This window comes from Ruditapes philippinarum, unplaced genomic scaffold (genome assembly GCF_026571515.1).
Source record: "Ruditapes philippinarum isolate M1 unplaced genomic scaffold, ASM2657151v2 ctg819_1_1_1_1, whole genome shotgun sequence".
NCBI classification, from domain to species: domain Eukaryota; kingdom Metazoa; phylum Mollusca; class Bivalvia; order Venerida; family Veneridae; genus Ruditapes; species Ruditapes philippinarum.
Genome location: NW_026851906.1, coordinates 154,165 through 170,005, shown reverse-complemented (window position 1 = coordinate 170,005; position 15,841 = coordinate 154,165). Strand labels below are relative to the sequence as shown.

Genomic DNA, 15,841 nt, shown 5'->3' with positions numbered 1-15,841 from the left:
TTAACGCGCGGTCAAATCTAATGACTGTTTGAGGTGTTAATGTAACAAATATGGTTTCGGTTTTACATGTATTAATGAGATTGTTTCTATGAAATCATCTAGTACATGTATTTTTATCGCCTGATGATCTGATGCCTGGAAGGCGTTGCCTAATGTAACTTTCACTTTCGTAGATAAGATATAAAACTTACTTAACAAAAACCCCAACAAGTCATACATATAGTATCACCACTGTTATATTTAGAGTACTAGATTGCTGTTGGGTTTTACAACGCACGAACACAGTATAGGTCATATGGCGACTTTCCAGCTTTACTGGCGAAGGTTCCATGCATTATTTCAGGTACGACTGAGCACATGAGTAGAACCACCAACGTTCCTCACATGAAAGAATTCAAAGTCCCTGTCGGGATTCGAACCAACAGTGTTTAGGGACAAGTGGTTTGAAGTCAACGACCGGTTAATTACTACATTGTAGTTGTCATGACTGTAGTCCGTATAAAACCGGAACACATCGTCACTTTCTGTATCTAATATTCACCAATCAGAAAACCCCAACTTTATTCCTTTCCGAAGAATCACGGAAAAAGCCGAAAAGTTGCGATTGAATATTCATTTGAAGAGCGTTGAGAGAGCAAGACTTTATATTTCTCTTGATCATTAATCAATTCAAATCTTTTTAAATTTCAAAGAGCTTAAAATAGATATCTTAATTAATATTTTACGTCCTACACATGTTTGTACATTTTATCAATGCAAGGAAACGCTTGCATAATTCATCATTGCACACAAATGCTTGAATATTTTAACACTGCCCAGAAATGCTTGCATACTTTATCTCTACGGTAACAAATAAGCGCATGATGCGAAAGAGATGAAAAAGACATTAGTTCATATTCATGAAAGTTTGAATTATAGTTTGAATCTTGGACGTTTTTTATAGTCTGCAGTAAATGAGGAATAACAAATAAAAAGACACTTGAAAATAATATCTCACCTCCCATGACGCCGTAAGTTATAATAAGGATGTCAATATTTGGTGAAAACGTCGCCAGGAGAAACGCTACAGTTGATATAACACTACCAGTCATGGCAACAGGACGACAACCGAACTTGTTTGTCAGTGCACTAACAATTGGACCTGCAACGATAACATGAAGTACGATTTTCATTACGTAGCAAACAGTTCGGCAAAACTGCTTATAAAAATTGGCACTTTCCATAACAGTTCGTAATCTACCACAGGCAATCGGTGCGTGGCTTGGATAGTATACATGTACATGACCACGCCCACTTACTTTTTTATAAATTTTTTTTTTCACTAATAAAATATTTTTTTATTCAAAATATTTTTAAAATATCTTATTTTCAATAAATCAACAAAGAAAATTTGTTTTTAAAAAATTTCATCCATATATACTATTAATATAGTAAAGGTAGAAAGGTTCGCCAGCGGACCTACCACCAGGCCTTATGTTACCTCCCAGATCTTTGTTAATTGTCAACCAATTTTCACCAAATAAAGTGCAATCTACGCAGAAATGATTTTTCTTTCGAAAAATGTACAATATTAGAACAGTTGGTACGACAAAAGATGGAATTTTAAAAGCAAAATTGCACTTTTTGTCTAGGTCGGCCATCGCATGACCGAGCCGAAAGTAGACGATTTTGAACATAAATCGATCTTTTTCTTAATAACAAACTAATGTCAGTGCATGCAAACAGTTGAAATAGAAAAGGCAGCTATAAAACTATCGCTTACCGGTCCAAAGTTAATCCAAAACGTCTGCAGGTACGCACTTTCAGTAGTTATTTGCACTAACTTTTTAAATTTCCCGACATTGTACATGTATACAAATTCTGATCCGGATATTCAAGGTACGCATGCTCGGTTCCCGCTGGTACCCAGCTTCGCTCAATTTTTATTATGCGAAAAGGGGTACGCATCAGATACATCCGGGTCAGCATTTGTATACATGTAATGTCAGGGAATTTAAAAAGTTAGTGCAAATAACTACCGAAAGTGCGTACCTACAGACGTTTTGGATTAACTTTGGACAATATTAGAACAGTTGGTACGACAAAAGATGGAATTTTAAAGCAAAAATGCACTTTTTGTCTAGGTCGGCCATCGCTTGACCGAGCCGAAAGTTGACGATTTTGAACATAAATCGATCTTTTTCTTAATAACAAACTATTGTCAGTGCATGCAAACAGTTGAAACAGAAAGGGCAGCTATAATACTATCGCTTACCGGTCCAAAGTTAATCCAAAACGTCTGTAGGTACGCACTTTCGGTAGTTATTTGCACTAACTTTTTAAATTCCCTGACATTACATGTATACAAATGCTGACCCGGATGTATCTGATGCGTACCCCTTTTCGCATAATAAAAATTGAGCGAAGCTGGGTACCAGCGGGAACCGAGCATGCGTACCTTGAATATCCGGATCAGAATTTGTATACATGTACAATGTCGGGAAATTTAAAAAGTTAGTGCAAATAACTACTGAAAGTGCGTACCTGCAGACGTTTTGGATTAACTTTGGACCGGTAAGCGATAGTTTTATAGCTGCCTTTTCTATTTCAACTGTTTGCATGCACTGACATTAGTTTGTTATTAAGAAAAAGATCGATTTATGTTCAAAATCGTCTACTTTCGGCTCGGTCATGCGATGGCCGACCTAGACAAAAAGTGCAATTTTGCTTTAAAATTCCATCTTTTGTCGTACCAACTGTTCTAATATTGTACATTTTTCGAAAGAAAAATCATTTCTGCGTAGATTGCACTTTATTTGGTGAAAATTGGTTGACAATTAACAAAGATCTGGGAGGTAACATAAGGCCTGGTGGTAGGTCCGCTGGCGAACCTTTCTACCTTTACTATATTAATAGTATATATGGATGAAATTTTTTAAAAACAAATTTTCTTTGTTGATTTATTGAAAATAAGATATTTTAAAAATATTTTGAATAAAAAAATATTTTATTAGTGAAAAAAAAATTTATAAAAAAGTAAGTGGGCGTGGTCATGTACATGTATACTATCCAAGCCACGCACCGATTGCCTGTGGAATTATACAGTTATTGTATGATGATGAGGGGAATATTAAATGTGATATTCACCGAGGCCAAAGGACAAATTCACTTGCTATCGACTGGCACGTGACCACCTTTCGACCAATCGCAACATGGGAAAATTATATAGAAAAAAGTCATATTAAAAACTGGACATTAATTAGATTAACACTTATAAATGTAAAAAAATTTAGATTGACATAAAAGCAAACTATATATATAGTGCTTTGACTCTCATACAAAATACTAAATAATCTGCTATAACTGCACTAAATGCCAAAGAAGTAACAGAAGAAAAAGATGGTTCAGGTAATTGGCCACTGAGCACCTTTTGGGAGACTATATAGAAGTACATCAAAATTATTAAGCTATCAAATTGAAGAAATAATTAGAAAGCTTTGAAGAAATAAAGTAAAAACATTCCTAGGGCATTAAATGGGCCTTTAAAATACTAAATAACATAATGATTATGCAAACTCGTCATCTCTATATATAGAGTATACTTAGTAATATTTTATACTTCAAGGCTGGTAATAGACTACAATTTGCTTCTTTTATTGACCCAATGCCAGTTTTATAAATCCGGAATTCTGTATTGGTGCAAAAACATTTAAACAAAGATCAAATAGTTGGTACGTTACTTGACTGATCTCCAACTACTATCTTTCTATTTGCGTTACAAATTAAGCGTTCGCTTTCGAGCTAAAAAGGTCAAGGTGACCTAAAGTACACTGTTACTATGATTTAATTGCCTTTTTACAGCAACATAATCATAATGTTATCATCTACATACATGTATATAGGCGTCCTACTTTACAAAAATATATACACACATATTTTTCTATAGCTAGTATATATATATAGCATACTTGTTAATAAGATATATGTATAATTTCACATATACGGAATGAACGTTGGTTATGTGGTGATGAGGATGGGTTTAAAACATAAAGCTTTATCTATATCAAGAGCTATGGGCACTAACTGAGTAGCTTGTATAGGCAAAAGCATGGTGGTTAAGGAGTCTGTTTCTCACCCTAGACAACACGAGTTCGAGTCATTATTTGTATCCTTACACATAGAATCATGTCTTTCAAATTGACTCTGACGATTATTTTTCCAGAAAGATATGAGGTAAAAGTATACACAAACTTACCCGCACATAAATATGTTCCGCAGAGAAGTGAACCAATTAGGGATACTTTGCTCCGAGTTTCGCCAAAGAAATTGACAAATTCAGGAAGAAAGATACCAAACGAGTACCCTATCCCATCAACAATAATGTTACAAAACAATGAAGAGGCCACTATCACCCATCCCCATCCCCCGTCCGGCGGGGTTGGGATCAGATTACTAATATCGTCTTCGGAAATGTCGGAAATTTCCGATTGTCTCCGATTATGGCCGCCATTTTTCATTTTTCCGTTTTCATGATGTCCATTTCTGGCTTCTGTTTCCGACATTTTGTCGCTTTTCGTGTTTTTGTACTTTTCTTTCTAAAAAGTTCAAGAGATCAAGTTGTTGACTAGAAGAACGTCCTTGAGATGCCAAACTTCCGGTCACCGGTCCTTGGCAAATGACCCCTAGTAAGGTCAATTACCTTCTTAAATGCCTACTTCACCATGGTAAAAACCGGGAACGTACTATCTCGTCGATTGGCCTGAAGAAGAAAATTGTAACAATTAAATCCACTTGTTTAATTTAGAATTACAAATTGACAATATGACTGCTATTACGTCCCCAACAAACCAACAAGCCGATTATAAAGTCAAGTTGTTATTAGCGATTTACTATTTACAAGAACCTTTTTAAATGTATCCGAAACCGAAAGCAAAATTAAGATGCTAAAATAAAAGAAAACTTAAAAGTGCACTTATCAAGGCGTCAAGATAAAAATAATAACAGTTGTAGCAATATTATAATGAAGCACTGGTTGTGAAACAAGATTTCTTATTAATTCTAATATGTTATCCTACTTAAAAAGTGACGATTTAGAAAAACCTTAAAAAATAGACCACCTTGACGAGTATACATCCGGAAATAGGCGGATAGGGCCGGAAATTTGCAATTAACACAGCACATTTCTATTCGCCAATTTCTATATCATATTGCAAAAAAGTTCCCTGGTTAGTCACCGGGTCAGGTGCCATTAAATATGACTACAAGGTGTTTAAGTTCAAGATTTTCATACAAAGGTACTTAAAAATTTATAAATGAAATACATGTTTCAGTGTATATTTATTTATATAGATAACTGCCAAGGTTTCTGTTATATACAAAAGTACTATCAATAATAGGTAAATATATATATATATAACAAAGCTATGGCTATTATCATATTGTCCTGTATTGAGGACAATCATTGAAAGCTATCCGAATCACGGCATGGACCGCGTGAATAATCACTATTATGTAAATGTTATGCAATGTAACATAACCACACAGACACATGCTCATTCGTGTTTAAAATAATAAAACTTTCGTCTCATGCTGTTAATTTCTTTTCCTTCTAGTTTTATCTATAAAAACAGTGATCTTTCGGCTTTTACGGGTAAAAATGCAATATAAAGTATAAAAACATTACTTAATAGAAAAATAAAGAACACATACTGTAAGATATGCCATAAAAGAAAGTAAAAGAATATCAAGTGAAGTGTCGAGGAATATTGATTTGGTGTGACATCCATTAATTGTTCGTCAAAACTCGGCCAAAGTCGTGACTTTCCGTAAATTGTCACCTTTCGTTTGTATTTATTCTTTATTTGGAGAGCGTTAAAACTGAAAATAATATCGGTATTACTGGATATTTCATTTATAATGTAGAACTTCACGTCCGGGATTCAAACTCATATAGACCTTCTAAGGTTGTTGTGCAAGCGGAATTTTAAGTATTTAAAATTAAAGAAAAGCAAGTTCAGAATGTTTGTATATGTGTATGGAAAATAGGTTCCTTTCGGATTGTTCTGTACCCGACTGTGGTATAACTAATGTACTTTTTATAGCAAGGAGAATTGATTTATCGCAGAACCAATAATACATAATTTGCTTCAACAAGGTTCAATATCCTCAAAATATACTTAACACAGATCAAAACCAATCGTGTGCTAGAAATGACTTGGTCTCTTGTTTACCTTGAGGCACTCTTCTTCACCAGACAGTTCGCTAATCTTAGAAGTTTATACTTTAATTACGGAAGCCAAGACGCGCCAATAGATAATAGAACTGTCAATGCAATCTTGTCTAGCAAACAACTCTTAAAATAGCCTCAGCGTAAAAATTTGCTGATTCAGCTAAAATCTGCGACGATGGGAAAAATGTCACGTTCGATTTGCAAGAAGACTTAAATTTTCTCCGTGTCAAACATCTGCGCAATTAAAGACTACTGAAATATTAATGAGTCTACGAACAGAACATATTTCGTGTCAAGGACGTTTGAGGATTTTCTCAATCTGGTATGCGCCCGAAATCTGAATTGTACTGATAACGGTTAGATGTTACCACAACTTAATCAATGAAATTCAAGTCGGTGTGTGACCCGACATTTATTGATGCAACTAAATCATAGCTGTCACAATTAACCGAATTAACTTTTGATTTAGAGGTTCACAGGTTAAGAATAAACCTAATCGACTAAGCAGGTGCTTAAACATGCCGTGTTGTGACATCCAGTTCAATGCACGGTGCTGCTGTGAGAAAGGTACTGTACGTATGGCATAAACGGAAAGTACTTGATATAGAATTTCTGCTTTTCAATATATTACCTGGCCGTAGTTCATAACAACAAGAAACTGCCAACTTCTTCACATGGATCACCCCTGAGACCGAGGAGAAAAAGGGGATGGGATTCGAACGGAGGAGATCAGGTGGGGGATCGAGGAAGATTAAACGTGGGAGATTGAACGAAGGAAGATCCGAGTTGAGCGGATCCGGTAGAGAAGGTCGGGTGGCGGGTATCTGATTTAAAGGATTAGGTGAAGGAGATCCGAATGAGGAGGCCAGGAGGAGAAGATCCGAAAGGGTTTGTGGGAGTCAAGCAGAGGGATCCAACGGCTTATATTTATCTCAACTTCTCAAGAAATATGAACTCACAAATGGGAAGTATACAAGTTTATCCGCAGTGATATTTAGCAAAACAAGCAAGCACACCTACGCTTTACAAAATGTCTAAGTCTGAGATTACTCGTGCGAAAGAGAGGACTGGTATGGATCACGTGTGGTTTGTGCAATAACCTCGAGGTGAACATGTATTTAAATAAAAAATGCGTACCTCTGTTCGATCAAAATATCACGCGTTTTGTATACTAATGTATGCCAAATTAACCACATGTATAGTAAATATCATTTCAAAATTTACAGCTCTAATGATTTTCATTTCCTAGATCAATATCTCCTACAAGCATGTCTCGAAATACCAGGCGTTCTTTAGTCCACTTGTCCCAGTGTTATCCCTGATTGACAGATATTCTATTTTAATAGCAGACGAGAACATATTCTTTGTTTGATCCACTAATTAATGCGTATATATCGTATATGTTATGACTCACCAATAACGTATATGTGTACCTAATTCCTTTTTTTAAAACGAAGACTGACGTAATCAATTTAGTCCTTTGTTCATTTTCCAAACATAGATATTAAAAGATGTCGTTTGAACCTAAAATGTACTTCCGGAATTTTTTTTAAATACAAAGTCTATCTAATATTTTTCAAATATAATCGGGGAGGGGGAAGTACAGGCAGACGACAAAGAAATGTAGGATAATACAGTGACGTTAGATGTAGAACTATTATTAAATATATGAATGTAAGTCGCTCATTGTATAATGGTATTCTATTAAAAATCGTTATCACGCAAAAAACTGAAATAGTCTGATCGGATTGTACACTGGGTTTTTTTATTTTTTTGTACTAAGTCCAATTATAAATAAGGCTTAAAAACATGGACGTTCGACAGCATGTTTCATTGCTGTTCGCATTCAGTTTCTCTAAAATTAAGAGGGCTTGTAAGCGACAGACCTTGACCCTGACAACTCGCACGCAGGCTTGTATAGATTACATTGTTTGGTTCTTTTCAAACCGCAGTTTTTGTTTTTGTTCAAATATACCGTCAAACAATGCTTAAACATGAACCGCTCTCGGGCCTGATTCCTTGAACGTAGCACTTCTGACGTCATAAAAATTCAAGACTCAGGGGGGCTGCGTTGAGACAGGCCCTTTGACCTCTACAGGCCACCAGCCGTACTTTTAATTATTCAATGTGGTTTATTTAGGTACTTCTTTTCAACTTGCGAGTTTTTGTTTTATAGATATCAAAAGTATATTTCCTAAAAAGTAAACTTTTAAAAAGTAAAACTTTTTGGGGTATATTTTGTATACTTAAAATGTCATAATTATCTAACTAAACAATACTTGTACTCGTTAAAAGATAAAGCCCACGTATGGTTGTGGTTTTGACTACAATAATGATAAAATTACTTTTCCCATTAATTTTGATAATTTTGAACAAGTTGCAGCTTTCTTTGTCTTAATACAGTGTCTGTTTATACCAGAAACTATTATAAATAACCTGGGTATAATTAGATTATAATTAGATATTTAATTAAAAGAACATAAAGCCAACCTTGTGTTTAAGCTGCGGTTAAAGACCATCTCCAAATAAAGGCAACATACAGATAACCTGTCACCAATTATCAACATAATTATCTATTTTGCAATTTGGATGCTTAGTGTACAGAACTACCTGCGCTGATAGACCACTTGTTAACAACAGCCATGTTATAAATGATGACCTTTGAAGACAGTTAATTCTGACAACATTTTCAGACATTCTTATGTTTTGCATTACGTTATCAAGTTAGGAGACTGATTTTTCTTTATCAGATTGTAGACAGATTTATTTGTATGTGAAACCGGTCCTTGTTTCTAAATCAGTCAGAATGTTCCCCTTTTGTACTGGCCCTTTTTCAATATTTGCCCCAAGTACACTAGTTTAAGATCTGATCCGTCTATTTTCGGCTGTATGGAAAGATATAGGCTTCAATTTAGAATTATTAAGTGTAGCATCAAATCTTATAACTGAGGAAAAACGAAACAAAAACACAAGGAATGTATGGTGAGAAATAAGGAACACCTTCAAAGTTCACTATATACATGCATTTATACAAGGTGCCTATAGCTTGGGATTCAGGCGTTGATATTTTTATGCTTATTCATAATATACGCGCTATTTCATACTCGATCGTGATTTGATAATTTGCCGAACAGAAGCACATAAAAAATCGACAGACTGGAACCCAGGCTACACGACCTTTAACAAGTGACATTTTTTTGCAAAACAAAAGACGTCCCAAGTTTTATTTTCTTCCATAACTGTTTTAATATTTCATTATGGGAGTGGGGGTAATTTATAGGGCCCTCTTATTCTAGCGAGAAACCTATACACCTATTCAACGATGTTTCCCTGGGGGAGGGCGTTGGTTTTTTTCTTTACAATACATTATCTTAATGTTACAAAACCAGTTTCACTTCCTGTGAAGTATACTGATTTTTTCCATAAACATTCTATGTATGGGTTGCCCACCAGAATGAGAGGGTTCTGCACTTATATAATTCAAAAATAATGAAATTCTTTTAAAGTAATACCTTTTCATGAAGATTATTTCATGTCACGTGGTATAGGCACCGTGATATATATAGTTATTTGACCCGCCATACAGAATATTTCAGTTACACTTAGTATATCAAGATAAATTATAATGGTAATTTGTTGCGTATCTTTATGCAGTCGGATATATATACTTTTACGGATAAGATTATACACTTGTATATGAAAAGAAATACTATATTTATAGGCTTATGTTCACGTCTTGTAATATCAACTAACTAACATAACTTATCCATTTTCGCTTGCATGTAGTAATTTCGTGTCAGCATTTTCACTTTGCTGACTAGATGATACAGCATCGTTAAAAGCAAAATATAGACTATAAAACAGCACTTTACCACAATGAAGTATACTTTATCATAATCATTTTACTTTAAAGGCAATTTGAAACACGTACCTCCGTTATGATACAAAAGAAGCATGTTTTAGATGATAATTTTTATGTACAAAATGTATTGGTCGACAAACAAGAAAATCTTTTGTATCAATTGCTATGCTCTTGATCTTGAAGACGAATTCCATTTCAAATTAATTATATTTATTCACACGTCCTTAACAAATACAAACTTTTAACTGTAAATGCTACTTTTACTTTTCAGTTCAATATACGTGTGGGTTTATATGGGTTGGTAAATATAATTATAATACGTGTAGGTTTACGTGTAAGTGTAAGTGAAAATTAAAACCATAAAACACAAAATATGTTCAGTGTGCAGGAAAAATGTAAAGTTTTGTGTTCTTAGATGACCATAGTATAAGAAAAGAGGGATATTAGCATTCGTACATATTCCCTATTATGTAAATTTTAGCGAGTCACCTTGTTGAAATATTTCATCAGGATTTTTTTCAAAGATTTTGGGAACATGGCCCATACCCATGGAATTGGGAATTTCAGCGATGATTGGGAAAAAATTATGAGTAAAATTTTGCAGTTATTAAATGAATACAAACAATCACTGTCTAGGATGGCATCTTCAAACATTTAAGTTAACAGTGAAGAAGCCCTTATTTTCAAAGTTTTTAGAATTTGTTATTCAATATTTTTATTTTGTAACTTTCAATTGGTAATTTTTTCCTGTGGACTGGGAAAATAATATACCATTTTCAATTGGGAATATGACCAAATATCGGCTACAAAATAAGCCAAAAAAATCCCTGTTCATTGTCACATATACGCTTTATTTTATTATTTTGTTATACACATTCACAACAGCCCACCTACATGTATAATACCCACTATATTTGCCTATATACACAATTATAACAAACATGTACCGAAAAAAATCCAAAACGAACGCCGAAAGTTTGGTGTGCAGTAAACAAAATTAGGTTTTCAGAGATAATGCGTTCATAAATAATAATCTACAAGTGTGTTTTATCTTGAACGTTAGTTGTTAATAATTCGGTCATGAAAAATCGAGCAATGAACAGAATTCTCAATATGTTTTTCTACTTGTCTAACTGCTGACCTCGAGTTCAAAAGGATAAACAGCTACTTATAAACAAGTATGATGATGATTCACCTTGTTGTTAATATGATATCCAAAACTGTTGTTAACCATGTCAGATGATGATGATGATTGGATGATGATAATAATGCTGACTGGATGATGATGATTGGATAATGATGATGATGGTGATTGGATGATGATAATTGGATAATAATGATGATGATGACGATGATGACCGGATGATGATGATTGGATAATGATTGGATGGTGATGATGATTGGATGATGATGATGATGATAATAATGATAATGATAATTGGATGGTGATAATTTGATGGTGATCATTGGATTTGATGATTGGATGATGATGATGATGGTGATTGGATGATGATAATAATGCTGATTGGATGATGATGATTGGATAATGATGACGATGATGACCGGATGATAAAGATTGGATGATGATTGGATGATGATGATGATTGGATGATGATGATGATGATGATGATAATGATAATTGGATGGTGATAATTGGATTTGATGATTGGATGATGATGATAATGGCTGGATGATGATTGGATGGTGATGTGGACAGTGACAATAACACGACTATTGCTGTAAGACTAAATAGATGGAAGGACTGATACGGAGAGGATGGTGTTGATGATAATGATGATGATGATGATGATGATGATGATGTTGTTGATTTTATCGTCAGAAAAAGCTTTATCATAGAAAATGATCATTAATAAATTTCATTTTCAGATTTACAGACTACTTATGATCTAACTGCATTTGTTTAAGCCCAGTAAGCTAAAATTATGCAATTATTTCTATTTGGAAAAAAATAATTATTTGTTGATGTCTTGTTTCTTTTCTAAAACGTTACTTATTATGAGTCATCTTTTGCTGCCTTCTTAAGACGATTTTTGGCAATTTCTATTATTACACTTTATATATAACACTTTTATAAAGTGCCTTTTTAACAGACAGAAAACATATATGTGTCTGAGGCTTAATGTACCTTAATGTATCCATTTTCTATAATAATTAAGTCTTAAAATTAATAAAAAGGCTAAAAATTAATTCAACTACCAAGCATTTAAACTAGATTCTTTTTAACAAAACTTTTAACTTAAAATATGTTGACTGCATGCTTGCGTTGCATTCCAATTGCATTTTACCGACGCTAGCAATGCAAATATCTATAAAAAAACATGAATCAAGTCGACCGGCTTACTTTGTTGAAAGGTCGAGGTCCGAATTAAGTCCGAATATGTTCACAATCGTCGTACAACATTGTAATCGTGTCGGGATAGTGTAAATCAAACATGCCACGATAATTTCTGCATTGACAAATAAAGAAACATGTACAGACTACCTTATTACAAACAAATTGTTGATAACTTACTTACGAGGAACACAATGTTACATCTTGTTATTTAACTCAAGGGGTGTGTATTACATTTAAGTACTAATCCGTTATCCTATTTTACTTACTAGTACTTATAGATACATGTACATGTATACAGATATCTTTTTAACGGGACAAATATATATCTAAAAATAATACACAGGATTACCCTTATATAAATACAGAATTGAAATGCGGTTGAAAAACAAAATTGTCATTTATACAGGAAGAAATTAATCTTTACTACTAACACATGCTGGAAATCGGTCATAAATCTGAGATTTATATAAATTATAATTGCTGTTCGGGTCAAGACACTTTTGACAATGGTTTAAAGGGAAGACGCACACCCTTACCACACATCTCACCCGAAATGTTAGAAATAAACCATAATGTCAGTTTTAAAGCCTTTTCAAAATCAGCTCTTCGATGACTAATCATTTCAAAAGCATTAATATTATGACCTTGCTACCATAAAAATACCACTGATTTGGTTGTGCTCATCTTTCACGAGCAGTTCGAAGCCATATATTGATCGATTCTGTTGTATTTGAGATTTTCTTACGTATATTATCATCTCATTTATTTGTTCGATTAATAAACAAATTATTGAAAATATTACTGATATAAATGATATTTGTATACAATGTGATATAGCACCGTTATCACTCAATGGAATTTGGTTAGCGGCCACTAAATCGATAATGCCACCCGCGCTGCAGTCTCATTTACGTGTGATATCATTAATCGATTTTATAGGAATTGGATATATACATTTTGTTTTTGCATCACAGACGATGCATATGGTCGAGTCTTTCGACGAAATTAAACAATAAAGAGTAAATAAATGATATCTGAATAATTGATGTTAAGTCACGTGCTACCATGCCGTCTGCTTTATACATATCTACAATCTGTACATACATGTACAAATAATGAGTATGCATTATACACGTGATCCGACTTCCCCTTTGAAAAACAATAAGAAAGATTGTATCCTTTCACTCAATAAATGTAGGAAGTTTATAGTTAAAAGCTTGAAATATTGATTATTCCTTATATTAATTTGTTATATGCTTTAAGGCTTTACTATACATGTACATCTGCAAAACTGGTATAAGCGAGATCTAACTTAATAGATCCACTGATTTAAATTTTAGCAGAAAATATTAAACGTAAATAAATAAATTAAATAATAATAAAAAGAACTTACCAAACAATCTTGTCACTAACACAAAAATTTCCGATTCCCTTTGTTAAGAATATTTTACAATTATAGTCCTGCTTAAGCGAACGCAATCAGCTGTTTGCTCTAAAAATATCTTTAGCCGATATCTGCAACCGAAAACCGAAAGGATATTGTAAACATTTAATTTCCGACAAATATTAGCTGGCGGAATTTAAAGGAGTAAAGACAAAATTTTTTTTAATGTTTTCAACATTTTTTAGACTTAACAATTCCTGAAGATCGGAAATATTTTTTTCTGTATCCAAAACTGAGCGGAGAACTATTTTTCGGATTTTAAAATAACTATTCCCTTCGTATTCAATGTAAAACAAAAATCGATTTTCCCGGAGTCAGCTGTTGCGAACGACCTTTACATCGGAAATTAAAATTTAAAGTTACAAAGTTAATCATTTATTTATTCATTCATTTATTTACTAACTTATTTAAATAAATTAAAACGAATAACAAGTCACTTGATCCCGTTTATCCTATGCCTGCTGGTTTACTGATTCTACCCATGCGACCAGTACAGACCAAGATCAGTTGGCACATTCGCGCCGTCTGCTTGTGGTCTGCATTTTCGCTAACCAGTCAGTAGACTTTTCAAAATTACCACTAAAAGTGATAATAGATTTTCCAGATCAAAGAAGAATGGCGAATCCATTTAAAATATTTATCAGGTTAAGGGTTGTAGAATAACAGCTTTAAAAGATCTACAATTGGCAAACTGTGTTAGCTAGGCACTAACTATTGGCAAAGGATAACTTCTGACAAATATAAGTGTAACAAGAAGTAAGTGTTTACATTAGGCATGTAAAAAAAAACAGCGCGAAAAAATCTAATGCGAAAGAATAAGATGATGTTGTTCAAATTAATAGATTTGTATATCTTATATATTATCTTCGAAATAGCGTGGATTTGTTTGTTTACTTTGGAAGATAGGTATGGAAGACCTTGACGCATCTCTGCCTTATGTAAACATCTACTTTATAATGGGAAGTAAATCATGTTGACATAAATTTAAACGCTGGTAGGTATTGTCTCCCTTTATTTGTTTCGCTACGGAAGCAAATGCGAGCCGTTATTTAAAATGATACGCATTGTCTCATAGGGAATGCTATATCCCACGACTTTGTTGTCAAGGAACTAGATATATTTAAGGCTATTTCAAAAATTCTTGTCCGTTTGGAAAAAAAAAGATCTCTTTACTGATCAATACGTATCAGAAAGTTGGCTAAATAAGTTGGCGTTCGGTTTTTATCATTAAAACAATTATCGATCGTAAAAAAAGGCAGCAAGATGTATTGGTCTCATTTCTGAAATGTTTCGTTGTTATTACAGTTAATGCTGCTTCTTACAATTTGATAAAATCAAATTTTAAAGTTATTTATTTATTTATTTATTTATTTATGTCTATCGTTTTATGTCTACGAAGATCACGTTGCTAAGTACTGTTAAAGCTCTCAAAAGTTTTTGTTGTTGTTGCTGTTGTTGTGTTTTTAAAGGCACATAATGCCACAGAAATCCATATTTTTAAATCAAACATTTGCTTAATAATGCTTTGATAATGGATTTAGAGCATTTTAGATGTTAATCAACAGAAGAGAGTAGGGATAAACGTGTAGCAAAAGTAGCAAAATGTATACAAAGTAGTATTTTGACTTCCATACAAAATACTAATTCACACTAATTACTAGTATACCGATTGCCAACAGAACAAAAGAAGCAACAAAAAAGTTCATACATATTGCAAACAATGTGTAATAACTAGATCTTATAAGATATCAAAAATGATAACTTTTAGAATAAAATTGATAAACTTTTTTTGCATAATGGGCCTTTAATGTTAATAGCGAGCTCGACGAGCTGGCCCGAAGGGCCTGCTCGCAAAGCGAGCTTTACGGTAACGCGAGTACCTGCTAAGTGATGGTTTTGAAAACTTTCGTCCAAAGTACCGAATTGGACACATCGCAACCTTTCGAATTTAAAGATAACGATAAAAACTGA

General features: G+C 33.5%; 1 protein-coding gene across 5 annotated transcripts in view; it reads right to left on the bottom strand.

Moving 5' to 3' along the window:
* The window catches only part of LOC132742390 (monocarboxylate transporter 12-like), a 32,012-nt gene extending 18,037 nt beyond the window's left edge, over positions 1–13,975 (bottom strand). For 3 of the 5 annotated variants that reach the window (XM_060730784.1, XM_060730813.1, XM_060730820.1), the window contains exons 1-3: positions 13,820–13,975; positions 4,235–4,738; positions 998–1,141 (exon numbers count right to left, since the gene is read on the bottom strand). In XM_060730784.1, the coding sequence (XP_060586767.1) occupies positions 998–1,141; positions 4,235–4,541 (451 nt within the window). In that variant the 5' untranslated portion in view covers positions 4,542–4,738; positions 13,820–13,975. Of the gene's footprint in view, positions 1–997; positions 1,142–4,234; positions 4,739–7,345; positions 7,485–7,622; positions 7,645–13,819 lie in introns of those variants that run through there. The other 2 variants (XM_060730805.1, XM_060730795.1) reach the window with 2 other exon arrangements.
* Between the last annotated feature and the right edge of the window lie 1,866 nt (positions 13,976–15,841).